This window comes from Aquarana catesbeiana, linkage group LG05 (genome assembly GCF_042186555.1).
Source record: "Aquarana catesbeiana isolate 2022-GZ linkage group LG05, ASM4218655v1, whole genome shotgun sequence".
In the NCBI taxonomy this organism is placed as follows: Eukaryota; Metazoa; Chordata; class Amphibia; order Anura; family Ranidae; genus Aquarana; species Aquarana catesbeiana.
Window position 1 is genome coordinate 7,542,329 of NC_133328.1, and position 12,838 is coordinate 7,555,166.

General features: G+C 46.6%; 1 protein-coding gene across 1 annotated transcript in view; it reads left to right on the forward strand.

Moving 5' to 3' along the window:
* Window positions 1-12,838, forward strand: part of ZC3H3 (zinc finger CCCH-type containing 3) — a 282,488-nt gene that overhangs the window by 164,304 nt on the left and 105,346 nt on the right. Inside the window, exon 6 of the mRNA XM_073632632.1 lies at window positions 7,587-7,718. Coding sequence (XP_073488733.1) covers window positions 7,587-7,718 — 132 coding nt within the window. The remainder of the gene's footprint in view (window positions 1-7,586; window positions 7,719-12,838) is intronic.

Genomic DNA, 12,838 nt, shown 5'->3' on the forward strand with positions numbered 1-12,838 from the left:
TCATCCCTTCTAGATGCTCCTCCCATCACCACATCCCGTCACAATCTTATTCTTTCTAGATGCTCCTCCCATCACCACACCCCGTCACATTAATCTTATTCCTTCTAGATGCTCCTCCCATCACCACACCCCTTCACATTAATCTCATCCCTTCTAGATGCTCCTCCCACCACCACACCCCATCACATTAATCTCATCCCTTTCAGATGCTCCTCCCATCACCACACCCCTTCACAATAATCTTATTCCTTCTAGATGCTCCTCCCATCACCACACCCCTTCACATTAATCTCATCCCTTCTAGATGCTCCTCCCACCACCACACCCCATCACATTAATCTCATCCCTTTCAGATGCTCCTCCCATCACCACACCCCTTCACAATAATCTTATTCCTTCTAGATGCTCCTCCCATCACCACACCCCTTCACAATAATCGTATTCCTTCTAGATGCTCCTCCTATCACCACACCCCTTCACATTAATCTTATTCCTTCTAGATGCTCCTCCCATCACCACACCCCTTCACATTAATCTCATCCCTTCTAGATGCTCCTCCCATCACCACACCCCTTCACATTAATCTCATCCCTTTCAGATGCTCCTCCCATCACCACACCCCTTCACAATAATCTTATTCCTTCTAGATGCGCCTCCCATCACCACACCCCTTCACATTAATCTCATCCCTTCTAGATGCTCCTCCCATCACCACACCCCTTCACATTAATCTCATCCCTTCTAGATGCTCCTCCCATCACCACACCCCTTCACAATAATCTTATTCCTTCTAGATGCTCCTCCCATCACCACATCCCTTCACATTAATCTCATCCCTTTCAGATGCTCCTCCCATCACCACACCCCTTCACAATAATCTTATTCCTTCTAGATGCTCCTCCCATCACCACACCCCTTCACATTAATCTCATCCCTTCTAGATGCTCCTCCCATCACCACACCCCTTCACATTAATCTCATCCCTTCTAGATGCTCCTCCCATCACCACACCCCTTCACATTAATCTCATCCCTTCTAGATGCTCCTCCTATCACCACACCCCTTCACAATAATCTTATTCCTTCTAGATGCGCCTCTCATCACCACATCCCTTCACATTAATCTCATCCCTTTCAGATGCTCCTCCCATCACCACACCCCTTCACAATAATCTTATTCCTTCTAGATGCTCCTCCCATCACCACACCCCTTCACAATAATCTTATTCCTTCTAGATGCTCCTCCCATCACCACACCCCTTCACATTAATCTCATCCCTTCTAGATGCTCCTCCCATCACCACACCCCTTCACATTAATCTCATCCCTTTCAGATGCTCCTCCCATCACCACACCCCTTCACATTAATCTCATCCCTTCTAGATGCTCCTCCCATCACCACACCCCTTCACATTAATCTCATCCCTTCTAGATGCTCCTCCCATCACCACACCCCTTCACATTAATCTCATCCCTTTCAGATGCTCCTCCCATCACCACACCCCTTCACATTAATCTCATCCCTTCTAGATGCTCCTCCCATCACCACACCCCTTCACATTAATCTCATCCCTTCTAGATGCTCCTCCCATCACCACACCCCTTCACAATAATCTTATTCCTTCTAGATGCTCCTCCCATCACCACACCCCTTCACATTAATCTCATCCCTTCTAGATGCTCCTCCCATCACCACACCTCTTCACAATAATCTTATTCCCTCTAGATGCTCCTCCCATCACCACACCCCTTCACATTTATCCCCACCCCTTCCGCCCAGAAAAAAAACACTTAAAACCTGTAATGTAAATGCTAGTTATGGGGTCTTGAAGTGGCTATTGGGGGCTAGTAGAATGTAAACACTGTGACAGCCAATCACACTCTAGTCAGGCAGGTCCACTTTAATAAGATTAATAACTGATCTTCTCTATCCAATAAAAGACTGTAGATAATCTTCTGTAATACTGGGAGGGACCGTAGGGAGCACAGCGATGTGAAGGGGCGAGAGGATGGATTTTTGCGCCTTTTCCGCCGTCCTGCGATAAAATATTGTTACGAGGCGTCTCCCCCCCCGGAGATTATTTGATAGAATAGAGAAATCCTTTACAGCTGGGTAATAGATGAGGCTCATTTGTGCGGCTTCTGCCATCAGATATTCATTTTAATGTCGGTGAGTATTGTGTCTGCGGCCCGCTTTGGAACGCTCTGGGTGCGGCGATTTATACTGAGCGCGGTAAATGTGTGCGAACGTCTCTCCGATCGGGGATGAGGCTTACGCCGCGGCTCCTCTCCCTCCCTGGCCCGCTGCTGTTACAACAGCTTTTCCTCTTGAGGGACTTCCCACGAATCAGCATTTTTTTTTCCTCCCTAATAAAAATAAGCAAAACAGAGAGAAGTCTGCGGTGAGCAATTTGGAAAGCCTCGCCGACTTTCGGGTTCATTAGCCGGGCGCCTGCGAAGGCTGCGTACTCTCAGAGCTCCGTAATGTGTGACATAACTCACCGCCCATCCCCCCCCCTTCTCATGTAATTGGGAAGGAACATCGTGCTCCGTATGTTAAAGGGACACTCGGTCTACAATCCCCCCCTCCCCGTTTCCCCACCACCACCCCCCCCACTCCCCATACCACCCTTCCCCCCCCTCCCCCCTCCCTCCCCATTTCCCCCCACCTCCCTCCCCATTCCCCCCCACTCCCCATTTCCCCCTCACCTCCCTCCCCATTCCCCCCCCTCCCCATTTCCCCCTCACCTCCCTCCCCATTCCCCCCCCTCCCCATTTCCCCACCACCACCCTTCCCCCCCTCCCTCCCCATTTCCCCCCACCACCCCCCCCCCCCATTTCCCCACCACCACCCTTCCCCCCCTCCCTCCCTTCCCCCCCCCCCTCCCTCCCCATTTCCCCCCACCACCCCCCCCCTCCCTCCCCATTTCCCCCCACCACCCTTCCCCCCCCACCCCCCTCCCTCCCCATTTCCCCCCACCACCCTTCCCCCCCCCCCCTCCCTCCCCATTTCCCTCCCCACCACCCTCACTTGGCTCACTGATTTTCCCCAGAAGTCTGCACTAAGATACAAGTCAGATTTTGGGCATCCCCTGCAACAAAAAAATGTATTTTTTGCTGAGATGCTCCCTGGTCACAATATGTAGAAAAAAAGGTTAAAAAAAAAAGAAACAAAATGTTAAAATAAAAAAAAAAAAAAATGGAATCATATTTTTATATGACAACGCTGTACTGCATTGGTGACAAAATGTAAAAGAAAAAAAAAAAGAGTAAAAATTTCTTAATTCGCAAAAAATTGTGACAAAAAGTTACAACTTCCAAAAACTCGCCATGCCTCTTACTAAATACCTCGGACTGTCTGCTTTCCAAAAAGGGGATAATTTGGGGGGATATTTGTACTGTTCTGGCATTTTCGGGCCTCAAGAAATGAGATCGGCCGTCAATTTTCAGATATATCCCATAGTTTGTGGACTCTATAACTTTCCTACAGACTAAATAATATACACTGATTTGGGGTATTTTTTCACCAAAGAAGTGTAGCAGAATACATTTTGGCCTAAATTTAGATTATTTATATGCAAAATTTAAAGCGGAGTTCCACCCAAAAGTGGAACTTCTGCTCATTTGTCTCCTTCCCGCCCCTCCGGTGACACATTTGGCACCTTTCAGAGGGGGGGGAGGGGGAAGGGGGAAGGGGTTACCTGTCTTTGACAGGCATACTGTCCCCACTTCCGGGCTGTTGACGTCACCGCTCGGCTCCCCCCTCCTTCCCCCACCGCCGGGCCCATAGGAGAGAGGAGCGGGGCCTCACGCATGCGCAGTAAGGTTCCCGGCGTGAAGCCGTAAGGCTACACTGCTGGGTTCCCTTACCCGCAATGGCAGCACCCGACAGCTGATGGAAACATGAGCTGCGGTGCCAACATTGCTGGACTCCAGGACAGGTAAGTGTCCGATTATTAAAAATCAGCAGCTGCAGTATGTGTTGCTGCTGGCTTTTAATTTTTGCATCCTCTCGTCTGACAACACAGGGATTTGTGTGTTTACACACAGAAATTCCCATGCTGGCGCTCGTGCACCTGATCGCGACCGCCGGCCACGCGCATTGGTTTCCCCCCACCGTGCAGCAGGGGCGTGCGCCCTCTGGTGGCCGGAAAGGTAAGGATGTAAAAGGGTAAGGACGTAACCGTACGGGGCCCAGGAGAGCCATTCTGCCGCAGTATATCTGCGTGAGCCGGTTAGTGCATAGAATGCACCTTCTGCTCTTACAATCACTTTAAATTGTTCGATGTGACTGGAAAGGTTTGTAGAGACGCTGACCTGTGACAGTATCAGATACTCGGATGTGTAGCGCCTTTCTTTATCTGGGTGACCCTGAGAGAGCGGAGCGCGGTGCGTAGTCACCAGCATTCCTCTCCTGTACAAGGTGAAAGCTGTCAGCCTGTCAGGTTTACAGCTCTGGAGAAAGATGTGTGTGATTGAGAACCCCATCAGCTGCCTTTTATGAGTTTATTATCCATTCCTGATCACATTGTAATACTGAGAGGAGGCAGTTTAGGAGGTGATTGCGTCCCCATTAATCCCTCCGCTTTACAGCCCTCTGATTATGAGCGCCGTGTAAAGGATGGAGACACTTTCTGGCAGAACTCGCCCAGAAGGATTCTGATGAAGGGTTTTTATATGGGGGGAATATTTCCTGTCTGGGGATTGCTGTAGGTTAAAGTGGAATTCCAGCCTAAAACTAACGCAGAGAATGCTTAGAGGTAAAAAAAACAAAAAAAACAACCTTCAGCCGTTTAGAACCATTTTGAACCATCTAGCAGAGAAGAGAGGAGCGAAGAGGAATGCAGAATTCTTGAGTTCTGTTATAATATGGAATGTTGGGTCATGTGAAACCCCCCATATAGTACAGGAGCATCGCATACAATTAGAATATCATCAAAAAGTAAATTTATTTCAGTAATTCAATTCAAAAAGTGAAACTCATATATTTTATATAGATGCATTACACACAGAGTGATAAATTTCCAGCATTTCTTTCTTTTAATGTTGATGATTATGGCTTACAGCGAGTGACACCCCAAAATTCAGTATCTCAGAAAAATAGAATATTACATAAGACCAATAAAAAAAGGATTTTTAATACAGAAATGTTGTCTTAGTGAAAAGTCTGTCCATGTACAGTATAGGATGCACGCAATACTTGGGGCTCCTTTTGCATGAATTACGGCATCAATGCAGCGGGCACGGAGGAGATCAATCTGTGGCACTACTGAGGGGTTATGGAAGCCCAGGTCGCTTTGATAGCGGCCTTCGGCTCGTTGGGTCTGGTGTCTCTCATCTTCCTACTATGTGCTCCATAATGTGCCCTGCTCCCATGTAATGTGCCCTGCTGTGTGCCCTGTTCCCATGTAATGTGCCCTGCTGTGTGCCTCACAATGTTCCCTGCTCCCATGTAATGTGTCCTGCTTCTATATAATGTGCCCTGCTCCCTTGTTATGTGCCCTGCTCCCATGTAATGTGCCCTGCTCCCATGTAATGTGCCCTGCTCCCATGTAATGTGCCCTGCTGTGTGCCCCCTAATGTGCCCTGTTCCCATGTAATGTGCCCTGCTGTGTGCCCTGTTCCCATGTAATGTGCCCTGCTGTGTGCCCTGTTCCCATGTAATGTGCCCTGCTGTGTGCCCTGTTCCCATGTAATGTGCCCTGCTGTGTGCCCTGTTCCCATGTAATGTGCCCTGCTGTGTGCCCTGTTCCCATGTAATCTGCCCTGCTATGTGCCCGGTTCCCATGCAATGTGCCCTGCTGTGTGCCCTGTGCCCATATAATCTGCCCTGCTGTGTGCCCCACAATGTGTCCTGCTCCCATGTAATGTGCTCTGCTGTGTGCCCCATAATTTAACCCTGCTTCAATGTAATGTGCCCTGCTCCCTTGTTATGTGCCCTGCTCCCTTGTAATGTGCCCTGCTCCCTTGTAATGTGATCTGCTCCCTTGTAATGTGATCTGCTCCCTTGTAATGTGATCTGCTCCCTTGTAATGTGATCTGCTCCCATGTAATATTCCCTGCTCCCATGTAATGTGCCTTGCTGTGTGCCCCACAATGTACCCTGCTCCCATGTAATGTGCCCTGCTGTGTGCCCCACAATGTACCCTGCTCCCATGTAATGTGCCTTGCTGTGTGCCCCACAATGTACCCTGCTCCCATGTAATGTGCCCTGCTGTGTGCCCCACAATGTACCCTGCTCCCATGTAATGTGCCCTGCTGTGTGCCCCACAATGTACCCTGCTCCCATGTAATGTGCCCTGCTGTGTGCCCCACAATGTACCCTGCTCCCATGTAATGTGCCCTGCTGTGTGCCCCATAATGTACCCTGCTCCCATGTAATGTGCCCTGCTGTGTGCCCCACAATGTACCCTGCTCCCATGTAATGTGCCCTGCTGTGTGCCCCACAATGTACCCTGCTCCCATGTAATGTGCCCTGCTGTGTGCCCCACAATGTACCCTGCTCCCATGTAATGTGCCCTGCTGTGTGCCCCACAATGTACCCTGCTCCCATGTAATGTGCCCTGCTGTGTGCCCCACAATGTACCCTGCTCCCATGTAATGTGCCCTGCTGTGTGCCCCACAATGTACCCTGCTCCCATGTAATGTGCCCTGCTGTGTGCCCCACAATGTACCCTGCTCCCATGTAATGTGCCCTGCTGTGTGCCCCACAATGTACCCTGCTCCCATGTAATGTGCCCTGCTGTGTGCCCCACAATGTACCCTGCTCCCATGTAATGTGCCCTGCTGTGTGCCCCACAATGTACTCTGCTCCCATGTAATGCGCCCTGCTGTGTGTCCCGTAATTTGCCCTGCTCCCATGTAATGTGCCCTGCTGTGTGCCCCATGGGTACATTTTCATATTGATTTTATTATTTAATGCTATTTCTAAAAACAATTGTCATATCAAACGCTCAATGATTACAAATGTTCCATGAGCTGTTGATGTGAATATTTCAGTGGTTCCCTAGGATCTCAAACATAGGTGTGCGCAGCCTATTGCATTAGGGTGTGCACCCCAAAGCTCAAACACACATGCATGTGTCTGTATGTATGTATGTATATATGTATATTACACACACTCTCTTATGGCAGAGCCGATGCAGTGAAAGAGAGGTATGGTAGCACTTTATTAATGGCAGAACTGGTCAGAGGGAGATATTTCCCATAATGATAATGTGCTTGGGGTGATTAGGGTGTGCCCAGGCACACCTGGCACACCCCCTACGCACGCCTATGATCTCAAACATTTTGCCAGGGGTTCTTCCATAGTAAAATGGTTGAGATGCCCTGGTATAGTGTATGGGCAGTTTAAGAATACACATAGCTTTTTTCTATTTAGACAATAATTGTTTTTTTCCTGAAGTTCAGCTTTAGCTCTGATGCTGTTCATATAGCCAATTCTGATAACACACATGAAGCTATCTGGGTTTCGGCTTTGATAGCAGCAGGTGGTGATGGTCTGGTTTCATGTATTCCATGGCTGGTTGTGTGTGGTTGAATGTCATAAATCCGATTTGTCACGAGGATTCTCTCCTGTCTCTCCAGATGCCGGTGTGCTCGTTCTTCTTAAAGGGGATCTGTCACAAAACAGACTGTCCCTACAGCCACGTCTACGTCTCCAGGAAGGCCGAGGTGTGCCCGGACTTCCTCAAGGGGTACTGTCCCATGGGAGCCAAGGTAAGAGGCACCGATAGTGCCGGTCCAGGGTAGGCACATCTATTTCTCATGGTGTCTGCATATATCAATGCTTTAGTGACGTCCTGAATTTGTATCATATTTGTATGTAGAAATCAAAAATGTTTTCTAGTTAGCAACACACATGGACAAAACTTTGTGAACAGCTCTCCAAATATCGGAGTTCAGGTGTTCCCAGGGAAGGGTTCTGGTAATACTCCATCATACAAAGACATTGTAGACAATTGTGCTCTTCCAACTTTGTGGTAACAGTTTGAAGACCCTTTACTGTTCCACCATGACTGTGCCCCTGTGTACAAAGCCAGCTCCATAAAGACATGGTATGGAGGAACTAGAGTGTCCTGTACAGAGCTCTGACCTCAACCCTACTGATCACCTTTGGGATGAATCGGAACGTTGATTGTGAGCCAGGTCTTCTCATCCAACATAGTTGTTACATAGTAGGTGAGGTTGAAAAAAGACACAAGTCCATCAAGTCCAACCTATGTGTGTGATTATGTGTCAGTATTACATTGTATATCCCTGTATGTTGCGGTCATTCAGATCCTTATCTAATAGTTTCTTGAAACTATCAATGCTCCCCGCTGAGACCACCGCCTGTGGAAGGAAATTCCACATCCTTGCCGCTCTTACAGTAAAGAACCCTCTACGTAGTTTAGGGTTAAACCTCTTTTCTTCTAATTTTAGTGGCCACGTGTCTTGTTAAACTCCCTTCTGTGAAAAAGTTTTATCCCTATTGTGGAGTCACCAGTACGGTATTTGTATAGTGAAATCATATCCCCTCTCAAGCGTCTCTTCTCCAGAGAGAATAAGTTCAGTGCTCGCAACCTTTCCTCATAACTAAGATCCTCCAGACCCTTTATTAGCTTTGTTGCCCTTCTTTGTACTCGCTCCATTTCCAGTACATCCTTCCTGAGGACTGGTGCCCAGAACTGGACAGCATACTCCAGGTGCGGCCGGACCAGAGTCTTGTAGAGCGAGAGAATTATCGTTTTATCTCTGGAGTTGATCCCCTTTTTTAATGCAAATATTCTGTTTGCTTTGTTAGCAGCAGCTTGGCATTGCATGCCATTAGTAGAGAAACGATGCAGCACTAAAAAATAAAATAAATTGAATAATAATGTGAATGATCCCACAAAGGAAAACTAAAGCAGTTATCAAAAAATGAAAAAACATAAAATAAATTATATTCTTTGCATGAATAAATTTGTGCTAATATAACGATATTAAAGAAAACATCATATCATAAATAAGTGCCACAAAAAAGAAATGAATCCACCAGAGAAAAGGACAAAAATAGTGATAATTGGTGAAATCAGATAAATTAAACACTAAATGACATCCAAGCACTGTTTATCACCATAAATAATGAAACAATAGATGTATGTAAAGTCCCATCACAAGCAGTGCAAAAATTAAAAGAAAAAAATAGTCCATAAACATGGTGAAGATGCTAATCCAGAAATATGGTAAGGATAGGTCCAATCTCCCAAATGTTTAGCACACCCGAGTGAGTATTGAGGCTCCTTACCGATTCAAATGACCACCCAGGTGGTCTCACCAGACACAGGGAATATTATAGTCTCCCAAGAACCTATACCGGCATCTGAAGTAATGGCTAGATCTGCGATACTCTGGAAATATAAACAAAAAATTGCTCCCATATTTGGACCTATCCTTACCATATTTCTGGATTAGCATCTTCACCATGTTTATGGACTATTTTTTTCTTTTAATTTTTGCACTGCTTGTGATGGGACTTTACATACATCTATTGTTTCATTATTTATGGTGATAAACAGTGCTTGGATGTCATTTAGTGTTTAATTTATCTGATTTCACCAATTATCACTATTTTTGTCCTTTTCTCTGGTGGATTCATTTCTTTTTTGTGGCACTTATTTATGATATGATGTTTTCTTTAATATCACTATATTAGCACAAATTTATTCATGTAAAGAATATAATTTATTTTATGTTTTTTCATTTTTTGATAACTGCTTTAGTTTTCCTTTGTGGGATCATTCACATTATTATTCCATTCATTTTATTTTTTAGCGCTGCATCGCTTCTCTACTACATGTATTGGAGTTTTTGTATCTGACTCTTTGATGCTGACTGCTTTGTTGATTTTGAATTTCACTTTTCTGTTATTTTGATTTATAATAATTCGTTTTTTAGCGCAGTGTTAACCCTTTGGGGGTTTTTTTTATTTACTATTGCATGCCATTGCTAAGCTTATCATCTACTAGGATGTCAGTGAGGGGCGGATTTGTACATGTTGGTGGGGCGGATTTGTACATGTTGGCGGGGCGGATTTATAAAAGATGGCCAGTGCTGCAAAACAAAACTTTTTCTGCTATCTGCAACACAACATCAAAATCGGCACTGATACTGTGGCAAATGGTTTGTGTTAGTTAGCTAAATACGCCCTGCAAAGCCAGCCCATCAACATAGAAAAACCCGCCCTTCAGTTGGCTAAACACGCCCCCGCAAGCATCCAGGAAGAATAGCAGAAAAAGTTTTGTTTAGCAGCATTCGCCATCCTTAAAAATTTCTGCCCCCCTTCTTTGCAGCACTGCCCATCATTTATAAATCCGCCCCTCACCGACATGAACTCGCCACGGGAGCTTGAGGCACAATCTGACAGAAGAATTTCTTCCATCGGCTATTGTGCGCAGGCGCCGTCTCGCCGTCACAAAAGCTGATCGCGCTGTTGCGTGGTGCATGCGCCAGTGTTCGTACCGGGCACTTCTCGATAGCAGGAACTTCTCAATAGAACACCGGCTTTGCTTGACTGTCCAGCCAGCGGACGCAGCAACTGGTCTCTCAGGTCTCTCAGTTGGGACAGGAGAGCCGTGGAGGGCGGCGGAAAGGGGGGGAAAATGTTCCCTCCCAGTGTTTGCTGAGACCGGCCCAAAAAAAAAAAAAAACAATGTGGGGGTTGGGGATGCCTGCAGCTACAGATATAACCACCGAAAGTCCAGCAACGCATGGACACATCGCTAGACGGGAAGTGGGTAAGAGGAGTACTGAGGAAGAGTGCTGTGATGTCTTAAGCAAGTTATATACAGCACTCCGCCAGCCCCTCCCACCAGCCGTGATCTGCCTGCATCGCATAGAGAAGCACAAAGAAGATGAAGTCACTGGGTCTAAATAAGGTGTATGCAATGAAAATGGAAAGGTGTTTATCACAAAATATTAGTTGAATGCTAATGAAGGAGGGAACCAGGGAAGGCAAAATATTACCTTTTACCCCCCCCCCCTCCGTTCACATTGGCGTGACTTGACAGGTCAAATTGCAGCCTTTTGCCGGCAATGGCACCGTCCCAAACGGTGTGACGCTGACTTTGCGGCGCCGCCGCACCGTTTTCCAAAAGTACTTCCTGCACTGCTTTTGACGACTTCGGGGGCGACTTTAATAGACATCTGCGCATGAACCCGCACCGATGTCCTTCAAGTCACCCCCTCCCCCCCCCGAAGTCGGACTGAAATGCAGCTTCAAAATCGTGCGATTCCACAATTTCAAAGCCGCGTTCACTGTGAACGAGGGATTAATACTGTATGTGGGAAGACCTGCGTCTGCGGTGCAGAACATAGGAGATTTATTGTGCATTAAGAAAAAAAAAAAGATACAAATTTCCAGGGACAAGCCCTAAAAACTGTTGGCTAGTCCCTGGAAATAGAAACCAGCCGGGAGCTGTGATATCAGGGATGTGATTGGAGGGAAAAGTAATACTTTATTCTGTAAATGTTAAACAATCCGTTATGATTGGCCCTTCCATTCTCAGGGCGCCCCCCCCCCCTCCTAGGACTGTGACGCTGCCCCCCCCCCTCATGCAGGGAAGGGCCCCAGTTCTTAGTCGGGCCCCTCTCCATCCTCTCCGCAGAGAGATTATTGGATCTCGGAGCCATCGATCAGGAGCTGTCGGAGGATTAGGAGCCGTAGATCGTAAAAATCAAAGCCTGGATTATGCGCGCTCTCCGCCGCCAGAACTGCTTTGGCAGCAAATTGTAAATTGTACGAAATGTTTCCTCCCCGCGTGCGGAGAGCCGCTCTCCTCTATATCTCTCTTATTGGTTTACTGGAAGTCTCTGTAGACGCTGGCCGGGGCTCCCGGGTCCCCGAAGACCTTTATTGAAGTGGAAAAGACAGAAAATCGCCATCATTTAAACTTCATTGTAAAACTTCTTTAACACTTAGTGCTGCGGCCAGGCAGGGAGTTCTAAATTGATCGCGCCATGCTTGCATTTTATCTTTTTTTTTTTTATTAATCGTTTGCACTGTGATAAAAAATTGCCATTTTTAAATCATTAAATAGTCTTTTTCAACTTTTTTTTTTCATCATTTGTTATATGTCAGTGCTGCTGTTCTTCTGCGGCCCATTTGCAGCCATTTCCAGTTTACATGCACACTAGCAATGGCTGCGTCGCATTTCCTCAGGGTTAGTTATCAGATGGTGACAACAGTGCATAATGTATGTTGAATAGGACCCTAGGGGGAGGCCATGATTTTTTACCTGGTGGTCCAACCTTCAAATATGATGTTTTTCAAAAGCACAAGCTCTCCAGCATTATGTAGACAAACCATTTAACAATGACAGGGGTGTGACGGAACGTCCCACACTCCGCTTCAGGGCTTCCTTCAGTATATCGCTTCCTAAGCTCTGGAACACGAGACCAGTGGATCTGGCTGTTACCCCAGGAACCAGACAACACCAGTTTTGGAGTGAACTAGAATAAGAACTGTTTATTTGAACCAGAATACAGGATTTTATACACTTGAGGAGGAGGTTCCCCCCTCTGATCATATCACCCTAACAATACAAACTGTAACCAGAAACATACATTAACATGAGCTAATTAACTAATCATTTACCCAGCCGAGGTGACTCAGAGGTTTGACCTTTCAGGTCAGACTTGCCGTCTTCTAGCTCACAAGACACAATACACATTATCATAAGTATAAACACAGAACTCCTTAGTTATCAGATGGTGACAACAGTGCATCTAGTCTGTGTAATGTATGTTGAATGAGACCCTAAGGGGAGGCCATGGTTTTTCATCTGGTGATCCAGCCTTCAAATCTGATGTTTTTCAAA